The sequence below is a fragment of the Poecilia reticulata genome, chromosome 11 (genome assembly GCF_904066995.2).
Source record: "Poecilia reticulata chromosome 11, P_reticulata-male-v2, whole genome shotgun sequence".
Classification (NCBI taxonomy): Eukaryota; Metazoa; Chordata; class Actinopteri; order Cyprinodontiformes; family Poeciliidae; genus Poecilia; species Poecilia reticulata.
The window spans coordinates 25937892-25959986 of record NC_088840.1 but is presented as its reverse complement, the minus strand read 5'-3'; the positions used below and the strand labels follow the sequence as shown (position 1 = coordinate 25959986).

General features: G+C 35.9%; 2 protein-coding genes across 3 annotated transcripts; both read right to left on the bottom strand.

The window, feature by feature from the left end:
• Positions 1–294: 294 nt before the first annotated feature.
• LOC103461488 (uncharacterized) lies at positions 295–15383 on the bottom strand. The gene is made up of 12 exons (XM_081612861.1): positions 15255–15383; positions 14675–14754; positions 13885–14151; positions 12832–13107; positions 12233–12535; positions 4706–4801; positions 4250–4513; positions 3597–3875; positions 3016–3318; positions 1172–1273; positions 961–984; positions 295–849 (listed from the first exon to the last, which is right to left on the bottom strand). Exons 2-12 carry the CDS (start codon positions 14721–14723, stop codon positions 821–823), a joined length of 1992 nt encoding a protein of 663 aa, XP_081468987.1. The 5' UTR covers positions 14724–14754; positions 15255–15383; the 3' UTR covers positions 295–820.
• A 2360-nt stretch (positions 15384–17743) lies between these two features.
• On the bottom strand, positions 17744–22048 carry LOC103472866 (major histocompatibility complex class I-related protein 1-like). 2 transcript variants are annotated; one of them, XM_081612227.1, is made up of 7 exons: positions 21869–22048; positions 21017–21283; positions 19437–19715; positions 19007–19330; positions 18455–18550; positions 18330–18347; positions 17744–18207 (listed from the first exon to the last, which is right to left on the bottom strand). In XM_081612227.1, exons 1-7 carry the CDS (start codon positions 21966–21968, stop codon positions 18197–18199), a joined length of 1095 nt encoding a protein of 364 aa, XP_081468353.1. In that variant the 5' UTR covers positions 21969–22048; the 3' UTR covers positions 17744–18196. The 2 variants fall into 2 exon arrangements, with proteins under 2 accessions (XP_081468353.1, XP_081468354.1); XM_081612228.1 differs by having other exon boundaries at positions 19028–19330; positions 21869–22047.
• Between the last annotated feature and the right edge of the window lie 47 nt (positions 22049–22095).

Genomic DNA, 22095 nt, shown 5'->3' with positions numbered 1-22095 from the left:
TTTGCTGCATGTCTATTAACTTTGACTCAATTCACATTTAAATAGTTATTTAGATTAGCATTCACTAACATACACACATATATATTAGTACATGTTCATAATAAATTCACAAACTAAAATTTTTATTTCTTTACATTTATTGGCTACATTAAGAAAATGAATGCTATGAAATGTACAGCCATTTAAAGTTGGATATTTTAAAGCTTCCAGTTCGTTACGGTTCTCCATCAAAATAACATTTTGTCATGATTTGCAGGTGTGATGGTGAGGAAAAACGCAGATGAGCCGAGGTGGACATGTTTAAAGTTGATTTAATGACAAAACCAGGTCAAATTCCAAAACCTCTGGAAGCACAGGGGAACAGACATCTGACCATTGACAAGGAACAAAGACAACAGGTGGACTTAAATACAAAGGGAAGGTAATTAGGGAACGAGACACACCTGGGAAGCAATCAAGGGGAAGGAAACAGGACACCACAAGGACTCACAGGGGAACAGAACTAAATAAACACAAAAAACCTCAAAATAAATACACTGAAAAAACAGATCCCAACATTTATGTTAAGGCCTTTTACTCATTCTTATCAACTGCTGCCAATGAATGTGGCTTGCAATACAGATGATGGTAATAAATGCATTACAGTGTAAAATAATTTTCCAAAGAACAAAAAGATCATTTATGTGTACAAATTAAATGACCTATGCTACTTTGAATAAATCTAACTTATTGTTTCATCAGAAAGGCTTATATGGCCACAATCCCATCAGGAGACCAGAGTCAGAGCAGGATGCTTCATTTCTCCATCTCGATTCTCAAGTCAGTTTCTCAGAGACATATTTTCAGAATCTGAAGAATACAAACATGATGTTAATCTACTAATCTTATAATTACTTCACAGATTATTTGGTGAAACGTAAATTAAATGTCAGAAAAACAGCAACAAATGTGAGGACTTACCAGGAGTGGACGGTCTTTCTGAAACTAACAGATAATTTGGGTTTCAATATTCAAACATATAACACAACTTTGAGAGAGAGAGAGAAAACATCTACGTATATTTTTATGTTTCCCTATTTAATGTTACATTGAATTTAAGAGTATTTTTTTGCTGTCTTCAGTTTGTACTTGATTAAATTTGAGGACTAGTCCAGCTTTAAGATGTTCTTACCATTTCTCTTCTTGTAGGCAGTAAATGCTAAAGCGATGATGATGATGGACATCACAGCAGAAACCACAGCAATGACAGTGATTCTTATCTGAGATGATTCATCTGTAGAAAGTCAAACAAAATTAACAGTTTATGTAAGAAAACAGCAGGAATTAGAAACCAATATATTATTAATGTGAATATGTTAATATTAAAAAAAACATCCACATTATTATTACATAATCATATTATTGTTATATAATATTTGTGTTATTTATGGCTCAGTGCCTCCAAATCCGAGGCCATGGTCTTGAGCCGGAAAAGGGTAGAGTGCCTTCTCTGGGTCAGGGGGGTCGTCCTGCCTCAAGTGGAGGAGTTTAAGTATCTGGGGATATTGTTCACGAATGAGGGAAGAAGGGAGCGGGAGATCGACAGGCGGATTGGGGCAGCGTCTACTGTGAAGCGGGCGCTGTACCGGTCCGTCGTGGTGAAGAGAGAGCTGAGCCAAAAAGCGAAGCTCTCGATTTACCGGTCGATCTACGTTCCCACCCTCATCTATGGTCATGAGCTTTGGGTCATGACCGAAAGAACGAGATCACGGGTACAAGCGGCCGAAATGGCTCTCCCTTAGAGATAGGGTGAGAAGCTCGGTCATCTGGGAGGGACTCAGAGTAGAGCCGCTGCTCCTCCACGTCGAGAGGAGCCAGTTGAGGCTCGGGCATCTGGTAAGGATGCCTCCTGGACGCCTCCCTGGTGAGGTGTTCCGGGCACGTCCCACCGGGAGGAGGCCTCGGGGAAGACCCAGGACACGCTGGAGGGACTATGTCTCTCGGCTGGCCTGGGAACGCCTTGGGATTCCTGGAGGAGCTGGAAGAAGTGGCTGGGGAGAGGGAAGTCTGGGCCTCCCTTCTGAAGCTGCTGCCCCCGCGACCCGACCCCGGATAAGCGGAAGAAAATGGATGGATGGAATATTTGTGTTGTTGGGGATTTTTGTGGGTGTGTCTATGTGTGGGGGCGTTCCCTTTGAGAGGTGCAGCCAGCTGCATGTCACGTGGCCTTCAGCGACAGAAAGCCAGAGTTAGATTCATGTTACCCGTGTGTTTAATCAATCCAGTGCCATCTGCAATCATCTTTGTCTTGACGAAGCATTGTAGGTACGTTGAGTTTAATATATTGTTGTGCATCATTATTTTTGTATTATTTCTGGTTGTTGAGATGTAAAATATTTTTAGATGTTTATTGTTTGCACAACTTTGCTAATTCATTTGGGACAGTATTTAATTTAGCTATGTTAAACTTATATGTACATGTTTACAAAAGACTGAAAGTGATGTATTCTTTTTTTTGTTTGTATTTTAGTTTCACACTTCCTTAAATTCAATAAACCTGTGGATAAACGGTCAAGCTTCTTCAGAGTCTTGATATAAGGAAGAGTTTAGCTGTACTGTCTAGTTGCATTCTGTATGGCGAAGGCAGTATAATATTACTGCTGCTAATATATTTACAAAACAGTAAAACTTATTTATTTGACATATGGCTGTGGGAAACGGGAACTAAGATTTAAAATAAGGAAAAATCCCAGAGGGGATCATAAAGTTTCTATCTATATCAAGCTATAGATGTTATAAAAACTGTTATATGTTTGAGAAAATATCACATATAAGGATCTTATTTTTAAGAAGTGCTAAACAAGATCAGCAGTGTTGCAAACAGATTCTCTCCAAAAGTTTAAGTAAAGCAGTTATGATGCTTTTTGTGCAGAATGTTTGTTTTCCAGATTTTCTGATTTAAACATAATTCATAAGCTTTAACATACACATCCAAAATACTAGTTATGATGCTGAAATATGATTATTTATCCTCACCCCAGTTGGTCTTGATTACTTCTTTATCCAACTTGATCAGGATTTTGTCCTCAGCTCCAGTAAACTGAAACACACAGTCGTACCTCCCCCAGTCCGTAGATGGGATTGATGAAATATCCAGATCAACACGATACTGGAATGTATTATCCTCATTGTTGAGGACTTCTCCAGGGTCCACACCCTCATGAATCTCCTCTCCATCCTTCCTCCAGAACATCAGGAAACTCTTTGGGTAGAAACCTGTAGCGTGACACCTGACTGGAGAGGAGGGAGTCTTCTGAAGGAGAGACACTGAGGGGTGATCTGAACATGATGGGGGGAAAACAGAAGAGGAAATAAGTGGAAGATATAATCAGAGTACATGGTTGTGTTGATTTAGTTATGTTTCTATGACAATATAGAGCAAGTTGGTTGCAACATATAAGGAAAGAACTTTTAATCAAATGGCTTCAAAAATCAGAAAAATCAGCAAAACTTAAGTATTATTGAAAACATAATTTTAGAGCGAACTCCTGAAAGAGAGAGAGACAGAAACATTAAATTAATGTTGATGCACTTGAAGTACATCTGAAGAACTGTACCTGTTTTAAACAAAGAGCTTTGTCCAGAGACCAACGAGGCATTAAAAGCCCCATAGCATAGATCTGTGAGCAGATAATGGTGAAATTCGAGATCTTGTGTATCCGTATCCCAAAGCAGTTTGAGAAAAACAGCCTCTTTTCTCAGAGCAATCCATTTCAGTCCATTTAAGTCAAATTCAAGAAAGTCTTCTCCATCATAACCGTACTTCAAAAAGCCCTTAAATGCTTTAGTTTCAATGTTCAGTTCACAGCCTCCTACCCTCTGGAGAGTATGGCTACCTGGAAGGAAAATAATTTTTATTGTTTAAACCAGTATTTCTCAACCCTGGTCTTCAGCGCCACTGCTCTGCATGTTTCAGATGTGCCTCTATTCCAGAACAGCTGATTCAAATGATTGCATAACCATCAAGTACTGCAGAAGCCTGTTAATCACCCAGACATACAATTCAGGTGTGGCAGAAGGGAAATACCTAAAACATGCAGGACAGGGGGGGGGTGAGGATCAGGGTTGAGAAACACCGTTTTAAACATAGCATTAATAATGTGGTGCAGTTTTAAGCAGTAAATGTAAAATGATAATGTAGTGATAAAGTAATGCTGTATTCAGGTAGCAAGTGTGTTGACAAATTGACAGATTAATAAACATACAGTACCTTCAGTTTGATTGAAGTTCTTCATAAGCTCAGCGATTATATATGTAAAGAAGGCAGGATTACTGATGAAACAAGCACTTTTGACAAACTCAAATAGTTTTGGATCATCAGTAAATGCTTTCTGCACCCAATCTAATTTTACATCAATTATTTTCTTGTTACAATAAGCTATCTCGATGTCATCTAATCTTCCGAGAATTTCAAATGGAGGGAAGTTTGTGAGCCCAGAGGATCCAGTGAAGTAAATCTTCAGAAAGTGTGTTTCTGTTTGAAAAAGAAAAGTTAATTAAGACAAATTTCCACGTTGCTTTTCAATGTGGAAAAGCATAAGAATATGATCTGCATAGTTAGTACAGTTTAAAAAAAGATGAAGAAGATTTACATAACATCTCACAGATTCGAAAAGGAGAAACAAACAAACAAAACATGTATAAGCAATGTTTTGCCTTTTCTTACCTGCAGATGAACTATGGCTGAACATGAGAAGTATCACTAACCACTTCATGTTGTTTAGAAAGCTAAAGTGTAAATGGAGATTTAAGGGGAAGCTTCAGTTGTTGAACTTGTTAGTTAAGTATAAAAAGGCTTAGCCCAAGGACAGTTGGGCGGGTTTAATGTGAGTCAATGCTTGATTGGAATCTCTTGCAGTTTGTCATTATCTGTTATTTCCACATGACCTTCCAAAGAATACCTACTAAAGTAACATAAAATATGACTTCCTTGTAGGTCTGTCTGTGCTGTTTTGAGGTTTTATCTGAACATTATATGAATCAGTATGTTACCTTTCACAGTGTATTACAGATTGCAGATTAGAAAAAAATACACAATGCACCTTGATCTGGTGATTAGAGATTTCAAATCGAAATTTCTGCATAGATTTATTATTTTTGTTTTTCTTAGTTAACTGAAAAAATGTCTTTGTTGTATCTTAGGAGTGGGGATTTCATCTCATCAAAAGAATAAAAGTAAAGTAATTTATTCTGTGTCAACGACTTAAATAACTCTATATTGTTAATATATATTTTAAATTAACCAACATATTCATGAGTCCCTCATTAAAGAATTTATGAAACTCTTGTAAGTTTTCCTAAAGGTTGTTTACCATAGATTAATTTTAAAAACAAAACAGAATAAAAATGGAAGTAAAAAAGGACAGGGAAGTTTTGAACGTGTTTTTGCACATGTTCAAAACTTTTCATGAGAACAATACAACATTTCTCCAGAACAGTGAACTACATAAAAGTAATTGTGTATTCCATGCACGCTTTAGGTGTGTGACTGAATCTTCTTCTCTTTTGGCTTTTCCCTTCAGCATTGACCCACTAAATAATCTGTTTCCCTTTAGTCCAGTTTTCTCCATTGTCTACCTTTACACATCTGACTTCATGTCCTCTTTCACCATAAATATCCTTCTCTTCTCTCACCCTGTGGCTCCAACATCATGTCCTGATGAAATCACTGTATCTCCTCTGAACATGTCCAAACAATCTCAGTCTGGTCTCTTTAACTATATCTCCAAAATATCTAATATTAGTGGTACATGTCTGAAAAAAATAGTGAGACTAAATTAATTCAACTGACCGATCGTACTTTAATGAAATGCCAAATATTGTGTTACACAGTAGGAATAAAAACAGTGAACCTCACATAACATGTTACCATCCACGCATAAGACAGAAAAACATATTGGGTCAAATAAGTTCTTTAAGAGCTTTGGAACTGCTGGAGGAAATGATTTTTTTATTTTAACACTTTTAATTTGTTCTACATTTGGTAAGAAGATACCTACATATGGATCCCAGATCAATCCCAAAGCCACATGGAGATAAAAATAGGAATAATATAAATAGAAAAAAATCAACATGAAATATAATTATGTATTGTCTTTAACAAATCCCTCTTTCAATAATAACAGTTAAATTGAGTTTAAATCTATTTGAAGATGGACAAGAGCAACTGTGAAAGAATATGAAATACAATTTTAATAATCTCATAGTGTAAATACATTTTACTATAATTAGCACACATATCGCAAGAATGTGAAAAAGCCTCTGTGAACAGGTGAGAAGGAATAAAGTCCAAACTTTAATCTGATGTACTATTTATTTTAAAAGAGAAAATGTAATAAATGGTTCAAATGCAGCTGAAAATAAAAGCTGTAAAGATCCTTATCAGATCTAAACAGAGACTCACTTTGTTTTTAATTTTGTTTGAACCTTTATTTTTTTCAGGCAGATAAAACTTTATTTTTATTGGAATGTCAGCAATGCAGCTAATATTAAAGTTGGACAAACACACATTTATCAATAAAAGTAATATATTATGAAACATGTGGTCTTGTATTTGAATTTACAAGTTCAAATATAAGAATTTGTGCGACATCTGTGTGCCACTCAACGGGCGCACAGATGTCGGGTCTACCTAATTAGCAACAGCTTCCTCACACCCTTCACAGAGGTGGCAAAACCTACAATGTTAGTACCAATAAGTGATGTATTTAGTTATTGGAGACTAAGCCAAGTCCAATTTCTCCTGTTGATTTTTTCCTATAAACAGACATTCTCTCTATAGACACAAAATATGAAAAATTTTAAATATACTTCAAATCTTTTTATTCTTCCAGGTCTTAAGTATTACTTTTATTGCAATGCTTGAAACTGCAAGAAAGGTATTGCACCTACTTGTTTTCAAATCAACCTTTGTGACGTCACCAAGAAGTATTGGGTGAACTTGACAGCGCTTCATATTCCCTTAGTCAAAAGCCATAGATAGATTTATAAAAATAGCCATTACGTATCTGAGCACATTCCAGTCATTGGAAAGTACCATTTAGATTTTATTTCCTTGAGGTTTGTACCTTTTCAGCTTCCATGTCGAAGAACGCAGAACATCCCTTATTATGCGTCATGAAACTTTCATCATTGTCATGTCTTTGGCTGAACATTAAGGTTTATTTTTAGTTCTGTGCAGAACTAAAAAGACCACTGACAGGCAGAGAGAAAATAGAAGACATGCTAATGTAATTCCAAATTGTTGCATTTATATTAAACTACGTATAAATGATATCTGGTTTATTTAAAAAATGTACACTCAATTTGTCCCATCTTGCACAGTACAACCTTACAGACTCCAAACTAGAGGACTTTTTTTTGTGTGTGTGACAGAATATATCTTCTCTTTGCTTCTATGTCACTGAAGTGTATGAAACCATGCTATTACTATCACTCTTGAATATTCAGTTGTTATTGTGTCCTGTGTAAAACTAAACTACATTTGCAGTGATTTTGCATTTATTTGTTCCAATAAAAAACATGCAAGTAATGTTACTAATAGTATTGAACAGGTCCAATTAAGTTTTTTTTAAATATAATACCTATTTAAATATCCTGTCAGAATGAAAACTGGAATAGTTCTTGAAAAATACTGGTCATAACCAATAAAAAAAAACTTTAATTCATAATGTATTCAACCTTGGACGCTTTATTAATGAAGGAAAGAAAAATGGAGTTGGAGCAAAGAGCAAGAGCAGCAATGAACAACACAAAGGCCAATGTGCAGTTCACCACTTTATTTGCCAACATTTCCTGTTTGACAAGCTGAGAAGTTGAAGGAGGCATTCACTGGAAAATTACTGGAACGAATCCAAGTGAAAAAATTCCTCAGTACCACATGATCACAATCCTAAGCAAGAAGAAGAAGATATGACATCAGATGACGTTGAAAACATTCTGAGATAATTACACAAAATGGTTTGTCTTTTTTTTTGCTATCCCTAAAAAAATGAACACTCTGAATGTATTCAATACTTCCTCACCAATTTCTCATTTCACAGAAATGTTTTATCTTTTGCTATGAAATGTAAAATTTCTGCATATGATTAAGTAGTAATTTAGATGAAAGATCTGAAAACAAAATTATGTATGCTAAAACTCAGTAAAAATTTAAACTTGCGGCTACTGTCACTCTCTTTCACTTAGTGTGATTATTGAAAATAGCTTTTAGAAAAATTTACCTGGTTTATTGTTGCCTTTGCAATTATCTTTATGAATTTTCCAACATAACCATTCAGATGGTCAAAAATAAATTTTTACTGTAAAAATGAGTGCTATTAACAGGGAAGCAGGTAAAGAGCAATATGTACATTTTTTTCATAAGATAAGTTACACCTTAAGAAATAAACATATGACGCAGATAAACATATATCAACTTTTCATTGATGAATTATGTTTTACCAAATTGTAAATAACACTGTTATTTACAATTTGAAGATGTTTCTGCCTCTACTCCTCCTCAAGCGCAGCTTGGGAGGGGCAGCTAATGTCATTGAAGGCAGATACTTGAAACTTTTGTTTCAAGTATTAGTCGCTTTTCATTGATCTTTGGTTTTTGCCTTCAGTTTAACAAACATTTTATTGAGAGGATTTAACAGCTTGGTTTTCTAGAAAAGATGTGGCTTCATACGAACACAATATTAATGGTGCTTCTTCTCTGCCATCACAGAAATAAAGAGTTAAGATTGAAATAACTTTTTCTACATAACTAGAATAGTTCTATGAACTACTGTTATAAGTTTTAAATCACTATAATAATATTTGAGGAGAATAGAGGTGGGATGCATATTTTGGCAGGCTGAAAATCCATATTGCCCAAAATGCATCCCTGTGCTAATTTGAAGAATTAAAGAGTTAAGGGTGAAATAACTTTTTCTACATAATCAGAGTAGTTCCAAGAACTGCTGGTATAAGTTTTATATCAATAGGATAATATTTGAGGATGTGTATTTTGGCAGGTTGAAAATCCATATTGCCCAAAAATGCATCCCTGTGCCAACTTTGAGAAATAAAGAGTTAAGATTGAAATTGTCAGTCTGTGTTTTTCCTGTTTTATTTTGTTAGTCTTTTTCTTTGTTTTTGGGTTTGAGTTTTATTTTGTTGGAGCACCGTTATCCCTCATGGCATCCACCAGATGCCGCCAGACGCAGAGCCCCTGGGAAGCTGCTGGGGTAACCCCGTTGACACACCTGCAGTTCGTTTGGAGGGCGTGGACTGTGAATATAAGCAGCGGCTGATCGACTTCTCATGGCCTGAGTGTTTGCTCACCTTGGTAACTATCGTACCAGAGAAAGGCCCTCTGGGATCTGCACTGTTCTAACTACTTGTTGTCTTCCTCGCCAGATGATCCTGTTGTCTCCTCGTTGTTCCTGTGTGATTAGTCTTCCCCGGGTTCTGAGTGAGTCTGTTTCCCCGCTGTTGTGGATTACCTACCTCCTGTGTCCTCCCTCGACGCTGCTGGTGTTACCGGTCAGACGCCACCCCTCGTGTGCTCACCTTTTCCCCTTCGTTGGTCCATCTCCGGTGGATTCCCCTTCGGGACATTCCGGGTCAGGAGACCCAAGCCCGAACCCAACCAGAGAAGGAATACAACTGGACCAAAGTCGAAAACCGCTCTTCCAGCCGCTAACAAACTTGTCCGCTCTCCAACAAAACCTAATCGCCCAGCGCTTTGCTCAAGTTTTACCCATCTTCAAACCAAGTAAGAAGCTACCCGATTAATTCCTGGAAAATACTAATCTTCCTCTTCTAATCCTGTTTCTCTTGTTGACAGTAAGATGACCCGGTCATCCGTTCCAGTATTCACCCCCTTTCCCTGGTTTCAATAAACTTATCATTGTTCATTTATTCTGACTCTTCTGGTTGTGTTCTTGCATGTGGGTTCGAAGATTGAAATTCAACATGACAGAAATAACTTTTTCTACATAACCAGAATAGTTCCACGAACTACTGTTAAGTTTTAAATCACTATAATATTTGAGAATAGAGGGGGGATGCATATTGTGACAGGCTGGAAATATTGCCCAAAAATGCATCCCTGTGCTAATTTGAAGAATTAAAGAGTTAAGGGTGAAATAACTTTTTCTACATAATCGGAGTATCTCCAAGAACTGCTGGTATAAGTTTTAAATCAGTAGGATAATATTTGAGGAGAATAGAGGGCATGCATATTGTGGCAGGCTGGAAATCCATATTGCCGAAACATGCATCCCTGTGCTAATTGGGGGAAATGCAGTATTAAATTACAGGATTAAGTTGTTGATGTGCTGCTCCGGCCGGACAAAAACTTCAAATATGCAAGCTAAGCTCCATCGTTAGCCTCCATGTTTACTTCCGCAAACACTGAGCACTTTTTATGGCGGTTGGCAGAACACTGAACGCTGACGCTATTGCGTCCTCTACTGTGCATGCGGGACACTTTCAGGTTGTTAGCCCGTTTACACTGCAGAACACATACAGTTAACATTTACTGGCAGTGAGAACGGCCCCGGCAAAAAAATCGGAATTGGGTCACTTTAGGCTGCAGTGTGAACGCATCCATAGTCCAACTCTTAGACTGGAACCATTAAAACTAAAATTGCTGTTTACATGGACTCTAGGTGTTCCATTGCAGGAAAGCTGCACAGGCTTTGTTTCACCTAAAAGCGTGCATGTAGTTGTTGTTCATATACACTTTGACAGACAATGTTTTTCAGGTTTAATGATTTTGTAACACTCTGTAACAGAAGCACTGAGTGAAGAAGCCTAAACCAATCTGCTGCAAGAACTACAATTGACTTCTGCCTAAGAGTTTATCAGTAGTAAACTTAAGGACTTTCCCCACTATTTTTAAAGAATGTGGAGTACAGTTGTACATCTCTATAGTTCAAAACCTAAAATGTTTAATGGTCAAGCCAGAGTCTGACCATTTTACAATTATGAGCTGTTCATGAAACCTTCAATTAGTTAAAAAAAACAAAAAACACACACAAGGGTATTTTCAATGCTTCTTTAGCTATAGAATCACCACAGTTAGAGAATTTGTGAAACCTTAATTTTACTGTGGAAATCAAATGTTCATTAGTTAGATTCTTGTTTGGGTTCTTCTGAATCCAAAATCATGTATTACCTTATGAACTGGATGAATCTTTAGATTTCCATTATCTACTTTAACAGACTTATAATGTACTAACTGAAAGTGTTACATGAGTTCAACAATAAATTAAACATTAGGTTAACAAATTTTAAGTTGCAATTTGGCATTTTTATCATATTTAAAATTAAGGGATATATAGTAGGCATGAAATGCTAACACCTACAGAATCAACATGGACTAGTAAAGTAGCTTGTTAGACTGTTCATTTTCCCAATAATTATCCTTGTGGATAGAAATATTATAAATAGAACAAACTCCTCTGTTTGCATGTTTTATGTCAACATGAAATATAATTATCTAAAAGTTAATAAAAACTACTTTAACAAATCCCTCTTTCAATAAGAACAGTTAAGTTTAGTTTAAATCCATTTGAAGTAAGACAAGAGCAACCATGAAATAATATAAAATACAATTTTAATAATCTCATAGTGTACATACATTTTACTATAATTAGCTCACAAGGCACAGGACTGTGAAAAAACTCTGAACAGGTGAGAAGGAATAAAGAACCAAACTTTAATCTGATGTACTATTTATTTTAAAAGAGAAAATGTAATAGAATGGTTCAATGCAGCTGAAAATAAAAGATGTAAAGATCCTTATCAGATCTAAACAGAAACTTCATTTTGTTTTTAATTTTGTTCAAAAAACTTTATTTTCTTCAGGGAGAAAACTTTTTTTCATTGGAATAACCTAGTAATACAGGGTCATTACTATGAAGCCTGTTAGACTTTGTTAATTTTTCCAATAATTATCCTTGTGGTGTAGAAAGCGTAGTACTACTCATCATTGTGGTTCCTCCTCCAGGCAACAAAAAGAAAAGTGCAGGCCAGTGCTGCTAAAAGCAGCAGAACCACTCCAATGGCAACACCAAGGTGATTTCTAAAAGAGAAACCTGGAACCGCAGGAAAAAATTTCAAATAACATAAGCGATTTTTTATTGTGAGCTGTTTCAAGAGTTGTTGCAGTGAAAAACAAAAACCAGTGGAAATGATCCTTTCTTTATTTGAATCCTACCTTGGTTTGTTCTGATCAGGGTTCTGTCCAGCCTGGTGGTGATGCTGTCCTTCAAACCCAAGAACATAAAAATGCAGTCATATCTCCTCCAGTCTTCAGCTGTGACTGAAGAAATATTGAGATCAACACTCATCTGGAAGGTCCCATCATTGTTAGGGAGGATTTCTACTTTCTCCACGCCATCATGGAGTTCCTGTCCGTCATTCCTCCAAAACATTGTGGCTCTTTCAGGGTAGAAACCTGTAGCGTGGCAGGTGACTGCAGAGGAGGGAGTCTTCTGGAGGAGAGACGCTGAGGGGCGAACTGAAGACAGGCCAAAGAAATATCAGCTCAAAGAGCAACAACTCAGAAGAGGACATGAAAGCCGAGAACAAATATATCCAAAAACGTGAAAACTACAGGAATATATAGGAAATTGAATTCATATTAAAAACCAAATAGGAGGTTGTTCTATATTCATTAGAATAATATGCTCTGACATTTTTAGTGCTGCATATTAAAGTGGAATGATAAACTCCAAAAGCTATTAATAAACCATCACTAGGAGGTAAAAATATGCGTATATATCCAAAAACGAACTACATGAGTGGAGATTGTACCTGCTGTCTGTAAGGAACTTTTCCCATAATTCAAATACAGCTTAAGAAAATGTATGCAGTCCTCAGTCAAAGCATGCTTCCAAAACTGACTACTTCCATCACTGTCCCAGTTGTGCTTGTTAATGACAGTCTGATGTCTTGGACTGATCCATGTCAAGGTTTTCAGGTCGAAACTTATGAGGTCTTCACCATCATAACCGTATTCATTAAAGCCATCAAATTCTCCGGTTTCATCGTCCCAAAAGCATCCATTTGTCCTCTGAAAAATGTGAACATCTGAAATAAAAAGATAAAAATGCTCGAGTGCAGTAATGAGACGACATCAAAACAGCAAGACATCTCTCATCAAAGTGTTGAGAGACACTGTCTAGTTTCTGTCAGCATGTACCTGCAAATGCATCTGATACAAAAAGAAAGTATCATAGATTATAGATTAAGGTCTGTATTTTAATCTTTATGTTTTCACTCATGTTTAAGACTTTTATTTTGAAGTTAGGGAGGAAGTTGCTCTTGCTTGTTAACTTGTAGACAGAATAGACTAATAAAGTCTTAATATGGAGTCGATGGACAACCCTTAGTCAAGTCAACATTAAAAAAAAAAAATCTCCAAAACTAACATTTCTGCAGCAACATTTTCAGTACTTGGAACAAAATTACATGTTAACAGAAATACTAGCTTGATGAATAACTGGCTGATTCCCCAAGGAGAAGGGCGCAGCTATGCTTTTAGAACTTGTTTTATTTAGGAATATCACATTTCTAATCTGTTCTAAAGGTCTGTAGTCTGCGGGGTCAATATTTCTGTTTACCTTCTGGTGTCCATTTTACTTTTGATATAGACAAGCATAAAACTGCAATGTAGTCAAACCTGAACAAGAATATTTCACAATGATTACCTATTTTTAACCCTGGTTAGCAAAACCTTTACTCTGTTTGTGGAAACCAAAAGAGAGATTTAAGCAATTAAACCAGATGTATTATTACAATCTTAAGAACCAAACATTTATAATGGTCCTACATTTGTGTAGGCATCTTACAAAATCTGTCACTTACCCTCTGACTGGTTGAAGCGCTGTTTCAAGGTTATAATTGTCACTTTAAAGTCCAAGCTGTTTAACAAGCACTTGTTATTCAACCACTGCACATGTTGAGGATTCTCTTCAAATAGTTTACTCATCCAGTGTGTTTTGGGTTTTGCATCCTTCAAGCTGTTATCACAATATCCCACCACTACACCATCAACTACTGCAGATGCCAAAAACTCTGGAAAATCTGAGATTCCTGTAGTGGCAGAGAGGATATACCAGAGGGAATGTGGTTCTGTGGGAGAAAAGCAATTCCCTGTAAATCTTTTTGTTTACATGTATATTTCTTAGTAAAAATAAGATTTTCTGCAAACAAACTTGCATGCAAGTCGTAGTTTACACTGGAGGAAAAATAAAAGTCATTCCTGCATCAAAACATACAAACTGCAGAAAAATGTCTCCACAGAGATTTAACAACATTCTTCAGTGAGCCAACATTGCTAACCCCTATACCACTATGCAGCACCAATAGTCAAAGTATAGTTATAATTATTTTATATTCTATTTGAAAACAGCAGAAACATTATCTCACTGAACAACTCACTGCAGTTCATAAACCTTTTATTTCCTGTTTACACAGACTAGACATTCAAAGCATCTGTTTCCAGGATCGGTCTCTCCTGGGAAGAAACAAACCACCAGGCAGCTCCATAAACAAATTCAGAGGTCATGCTCACTTAATTTCCAACTATAAATCTGCAAAAGTAGCTTTACTGTTCAGTGATTATGATTTGGTAGTAGAAGAGGGAAGACTATACCCAGAGATGCAATGTGACAGATGAGAAGAAAGGTAAAAAGCTTCTTCATCCTCTTATGGAGCTCATGGATAAAAACATCTCTGCAATCAGAAAAGCATGAAATCTGTAAACATTCTTAGCATGTCAATTTACTTACATGTATTTATACTCAGCTGTGTTTACAATAATTTTTGGTGACACACTTATGGAGAATTAACTTCCTGTGTCCAGCAGCTTATTTGTGTTTATCCATGGAAATTAGACTCTGCTGCCATAAAATTTAGATATGTTACAATTGTCATTTATTAATTAAGCCTTTCAAAAGCCATGTCTTTTTGTAAAATATGTAACCCAAATCACAATGGTTTTGTAAACATCTACAGTGTTTACCACCAGAAAGACATGATTGGATCTGCTTTGGTAAACAAGAAAATGATTAAAATCAAACAATAAACTCATATTTGGCTTAAACAAAAATCAAAACATCTACACTCTGGGAGAAATAATTAAATAAACATATAATTTCGTGATTTTATTAAACGTGCTGTCACCAGTTTGGGTTGTGTTGACTCAGCATGCTTGTAGAAATGTTCACACTCACCTGTTACGCCATGCTGCATTTAGGAAAATTCTTTGTGGTAAATGAAAATTAACTCGTTTCTAGATTAGAAAACCTTTACTGCGTCAGTCCAAAGTATCTCTTTCTGTTACCGAAATGACAGAAGAACCGTGACAGAGTGGTCACTTGACCAATAGAGCAGGTTTTATCCCACATCATGCATTAAAAGGCGGAAGCAGGAGGGAAGTGAAAGTAGGACTGTGTGGTTTAAAATCTCCTGACTACCAGGGAAAAAATATTGTAAATATTGTCCTATCATCATTTTTAAAAAATTAAAATACTGAAAACTTTTTTTTGGAAAAAAAGTTTTTATTTTTGAAATATGATGTGTCCACTAAAGAGGACAATTTTTCAACTTTTAAATACTACAATAAAATACAGTCAAAATAATTCATAGAAGGTTTTAATATGCTGCTAAGAGACTTATTTAGAACATTCCAACAAAATTTTTAACCAAACTTTGCACAATAAAAAGTTTTATGCACTTACTTTGTCTCTTCCCATAAAATGTGTTATTACTGATGAACACCATTTTTATGAATGAGAAAAAGGTACGTACAAAAGTCCCACCCCTTCACGTGTGGTATCATTGAAAAGCCCTAAATGTCCTCCACAGATGCCAAAAGGAATTAATTCCGTATAATGCAGGAGGTGGGAGATATTCAAGTTTAGAAATGTCCTCTACAGAGGACAAAAATGAACTACTGGTAGTTAGGAGGTTAAATTAACAGCTGTAGATTTTAAGGACTCTGTGTTGATGCATGTGTAAGATAGAAAGATGTAAATAATTATCAGACCGATATCTTATGTACACCATAAAAATCTTTGCAAATCTATTACCAAAACGTTTTTAATTATCATTTCATTGTGGTTTTACGTTGACGTTTTTAAAGCAATTTTAACCCTTGCGTTTACAAATGGGTCCAATCGACCCCACAACCATATCACTTTTATCAGTTGCCTCGGTCCTCGCACGCACAAGGGTTAAGAGAACTGAATGTTTCGATGTTTCAGTGATTTCTAATCAAAAATGAGCAATAAGCTAAATAGGTGATTTCATGTATGATCTTTGTCTCCCTCTAGTGGAAAGTTGCTTAAACATACATTTACTATAAAGTCAAAACAATCTACAAATTATACATTTAATTCCAGATACTGCAGAAGCTGCACAGTGCACATGCAATGTATTAAACATTAATCTGAAAAAACAAACAAGAAACAAAACAAATAAACACTATGTTAAGAATTTGTAACAGTTTGCTTTGACCTTCTTTACTTATTTTAATTTCCCTCCTCAGTTTAGAATAGTAATAATTATGATTTTTTTTAAGCATCTACTGTAAAAAAAACAGAAACAAAGTTTCTTACAAAATAGTCGTTGTAAAAATTGATCAAAAATAAATATTTTCCTCAGACTATATAGAAAATTGGACATGTCGGATTAGTAATTTGTATTTCCATGTTCCCAAAATGTTTTCAACTTCATGTGTGAAGTTGTCATCTTAAGTTTTTATAAATATAAGTACAATGACAAGAAAATAAGTAGAAGATTACTAATCATTTTATTCTTTGTGGTTTCAATTGTTGGCTGGTCAGCATCCATCCATCCATCCATCCATCCATCCATCCATCCCCCGAATCGCGTGGGTAGCAGCTTACGAAGGGAGGCCCAGACTTCCCTCTCCCCAGCCACTGGTTCCAGCTGAGAGAGGGAGAGTAGGGTGGCTGGGCTCTCCCTTAGAGATAGGGTAAGAAGCTCAACCATCCGGGAGGGAGCCAGTGCTCCTTCACGTCGAGAGGAGCCAGTTGAGGTGGCTTCTGGACGCCTCAACTGGTGAGGTGTTCATGTCCCACCAGGAGGAGGCCCCGGGGCAAACCCAGGACACACTGGAGGAACTATGTCTCTCAGCTGGCCGAGGAACACCTGGGGATTCCCCCAGAGGAGCTGGAACAAGTGGCGTAATTGAAATTACACTAATTTTAAAATGTTTTAAGCTACATTATGTAGTTCATTAGGACAAACTGAAAACATGTTTTCAAAAGTTGCTGTAATATTATAATTTCAGACATTTCAAAGGGTGTGTTGCTGTGTGGCATCTTTATGTTTCAGTTATGTAGAATCAAAATATTCTTAAGTTTCACAAGCTTTGTTGTTACTTCTGACACAATTTTTTCACCTTTATCTTCAAAATTGTCCAAATTCTGACAAATTTTTGCAATCAACAACTTTTGTTAAATAATATTTTACATGCGTTTGTACCAGAACATTTACAGCCGTTTCCTACTAATGAGTAATTCAGTTCTGTTTTAGAACTTACTATGACTGTTTCCTTTTTTCACAAGCATGAAAAGTTTGTCTGATATTCATTATGTCAAGAATTTATTTTAAAAAATACAGTGGAAGGTGAAAACTATTTTTTTATCTGATATAAATTAATATGAAATTAAGATAACATGTTACACACATAAAATCTGCTAATATAAAAACTTTTTATGAAAGAATGGCCTGAACTTATATGACATTTCATCCACAATCAGAGAAATTAGACACTAAATGAAAGGGTCAATCTACAACAAAGCAATTCTAGAATAGAATAGAATAGAATAGAATCTTTACTGTCATTGTCACAGGGGCGGGATTAAAAGTGCCATCAGCCAGTACAATACGGATGCAATAAAACAGCTAAAATTTGCTAAAAAGACAGATATACACACATCATAGTATCGGCATAACATACATAATTGGTCAAGCTCCAAGATCAACAAAACAACTGTTTGGGTTGTTGTATTTGGCATCTTTGTTTGTGTATATTGCTGGACACAGTACCAGTATTAGCTTTCTTTGGATCTGAAGCCATTGAGAATTCAAAATTGTTTCCGAAAGGGTCAATTTATTCACCTTCCCCACAGTCAAGCCTCATCCTTTAATCTTGTCCTGTAAAGACAAATAGTTAATAAATGAACTCTTGTCTGTTGCAGTGGATATAATAGCATTCACTCTTTCCAAAATATGTATCAGAAGACTTTATTAAATATAGTTAAATGGTGAACAGTTACCATCAACACGCTGGAAGCCTGAAATAGACAATAAGCACCATAAATTAATTAATGATCCACCAGTTAAAATATCTAAAACATGAATTTTGAATTCTGTCAATTAGCAAAATACAATTTTTCCTCACCAGTACGTTTCTTCAGCCAGAAGAAAATTGCAGCAATCACCAGAAGAAGAAGAACTACTGTAGTGCCTGCAACAGGAGCAGCTGGAAATCCTGGAGCTGAGGATGGTCAAACAGTTACGAAATTAAGCAGTGCAGATCCAAAATGGCTTCTTTGTGACTGGATGTTGCTTTACAAAATTTGAGTTTAATGCAAAATTGCCCTCATCAAAGAAAAATATTGTTTTTAAATTTCTGAATGAAAGAAAATACTCTACTGTCTCTAAGCTGCAATATAATCATGGAAATTTTATCTAAAAAAGACAAATCTCTTGTAATGTATACTTTTAAACAACATTGGCAGAAAATGGGCAATCTCTCAATTATAATTGGCATTTATTATTCTTTCCAATGTGTCTTTGGCTTTAATGTTTATAAAGAGCCCATGAAGACACGTAATACATGCAAGATCCCTCTTTTTTTACCCATGTGTGTGCAGAAAGAGTATGTTTTTGAGGAAAAGTTGCTTCCAGAAAGTTGCTCATATATCTGTTTGCAGTCCTAAAGAAGTGGTACCATCACAGAGGTGTGTCTTACCCCAGTTTGTACGGATGACAGATTTATCCATAGTGATTTTTATGTCGTCTCCAACACCAGAAAGCTGAAACACACAGTCGTATCTCCTCCAGCCATCAGGTGGGACTGATGAAACATTGAGTTCAACACTCATCTGGAAGGTCCCATCATTGTTGAAGAGGATCTCTCCTTTCTCCACATCCTCGTGAATCTCCTCTCCGTCTTTAGTCCAGAACATTTCAGCTCTGTCAGGGAAGAAACCTGTAGCATGGCAGCTGACCACAGAGGAGGGAGTTTTCTGGAGCAGAGATATGGAGGGACGCTCTGCAGAAAGAAAATACTCAAAAATAAAATATAACATCCATGTAATATCTGCAAATTTGGGCTTCGGAGATATGATTTAATCACTGTATAAACTGAATAAACATACCTGTCCTCTGCAGAAAGCTCTTTCCATGGTGAATATAATTTTTCAACAAGTCAGGACATTTGTAGATGTAATAGTTTTTATTATGTTCTAATCTGGCTTTCTCACCATCCCATATGAGTTTTGTGAGCACAGCTTGTGATTTTGGAGCAGTCCATGTCAGTGTCTTCAGGTCCAGGGCTAAGAAGTCTTCACCATTAAAACCATATTGATTAAATCCTATAACCTCTCCAGTCTCATCATCCCACTCACAGCCGTTCATTCTCTGTAAAATGTGGGGACCTTAAAAAAAAGAAAGATTTAATAACAATAGAAGAATAGATTTTGCATACGTATTGACATCTTAAGACTGAAAAACACATGTAAGTATATAAAAATAATGAAAAATACATAAACTTGTGAGACTGATTATAGATTTAGCACGTCACAGAAATTACAATAAACATTTTTAAGGGAAATCAAATTGATAAAATTAGACCGAATTTAGAAAGAAATGAAATTAACACATGAAGCTAAAATTAAGAAAAGAACGTGTGGATTACAGCATAAATTTGTTATGAATTACAAAGTAAAATGAAATGCTGGAATTTTCTTTTGATGGAGACATGCACAAAAAGGCAAAATCAATAGTCCACAACCTAAAGCATGGGAGACATTGACTTTCTGTTTGTTTGCTGTAAGATTTATGTTACACCAATGGGATAAAAGAGACTGGATATGCTGGTAGCACATATTATAATGTTTATTCTGCCTCAAACATGGCCTATCCATCTATAGCATAGCTACTATGTGACTAATTCTTAAAATAATTCCCTTATACTGGTGCATCACTTTCCTTGCAGAAAGCAGGTCCTGTAGTGATGGTATTGTTTTAAAAAAGATTGGAAATACAAATAAAAGCAATGATAATAGAAATTCAAAATTCTCCAGATACTTTTATTTTCCAACTATTTTAAAAGACAAAAGTAAAGAGAAAAGTTGGCTATTAGCGTGTGCAAAAGCTTACTTCAGGCAGAGTTGATACTTTATAAAAGTGCCAAGGAAGCATGTGAGAAAAGCAGACTGTTTTATTGAAGTGGAGTAACATGTGAGTTAAATTGCTACAAAAAAACCTACTTGGAATCATGCATTTAAAAAGTAAAATTAAAATCTAAAACTATATATTCATAATCTATATTTATATTCAGAGTCCATAGTCTTGAAAAGATTAGAATCAGTTCAAGACTGAAGACACTGCAAAATATATGACAGATAAGGGAAATTCTGGAAAACTCTTTTTTTTAATGTGTTTTTATTTAATTTCTATTATTTTTTTTAGTTATATTCATGGTTGATGTTTTAATTTTTGAGCTGAGTTAATGGAAACTGGTGGGAGGCACAGCTTTTCTATATCCTTCATCCGTCTGTCAAGATTGAAGGATAGACTCTACCAAAAAGTTCACATTGTGCAAGTGATGAGTAAATATTTATATAGTCCACACATTTTTTTTTACTTTTAAATAACAACCAATCTAAATATGTGACAACACCTAAACATTATCAAGAAGGTGTGAAAAAGTGGTTAAAATTATACAGCACATTACCTTCAGTGAGGTTTAGGCGTCGCTTCAAAATATCAATCTTTGCCCTGAAGACATGCTGACTTCCAAGACACTTCTGAGAATACCACTCCAGGTCCTCAGGATTCCTTTCGATCAGTTTCATCATCCAGTCTTGTTTGGGCTTGGCTACCTTGATGTTGCTGTCACAGTATCCCACCTGAACTTCATCTACTGCTGCAGCGCCGACAAACTCTGGAAAGTCTTGAACTCCATAAGTAGCGGTAAGAAAATATCTGAGGGAATGTTTCACTGAAGAAAATTCATATTATTATAAAAAGTAACTCAATACATACATTCACACATCAACAATGGGCACTTTTTTGGTTCACAAACAAACATGACAACAATATTCTTTACCCAAAGAATTTCACAAAGTACATTATTCTATTATTATAGATAGGTCACATTGTTTAGCTATGTTTCACATTCTTAGCCAATGTCTCTCACGGGACACATACTTTTGGTTTAATATACCTACATGTAATGGTAGCCAGGTTAGCCTGTTCGGGGTCAGAGTACTGTCTTCTAGAAAGGCATGCAGTGTCTTGCTTTTATATTTGCTATAAAAGGTAACGTCGAGATAAAAGAAAGGACACGATATGAAAAAAATACAATAAAAAAAACTTTTTTTTGTTTGCGAATAGGTGGCTATATGTGCAAGCGGTAGCTCTTAATGGACGGATGTGTAAGGGATTTTATAAGTAATATCAGAACTGCAGCAGTTTCAGTCTTGAATGGACAAACGCCAAGCAGGCCAACCTTTGACTTAAAAATGAAACTATCAGAATATTGCGCTGCGACGGAAAACAACAAACAATTGCAACATTGTCTTACCCGAAGAGGCAACGTGAAAGAGCAAGAGTAGACAAAAGTAGTTCATGATTGTGATTTGTTCGAGCTCTTCAGAGGCAGAATAAGTCAGCTGTATAAACATAACGGAGCCAAAACAATCTGCCGGAAATGGGCGTGTTCAGTTGAACTGTTGTCACATCAAACGCGGAAAGTACCGTAAGCGCAAAGGTGAGGATTTAGGGGCAATAAAAAAGGTCGCCATCAAGTGT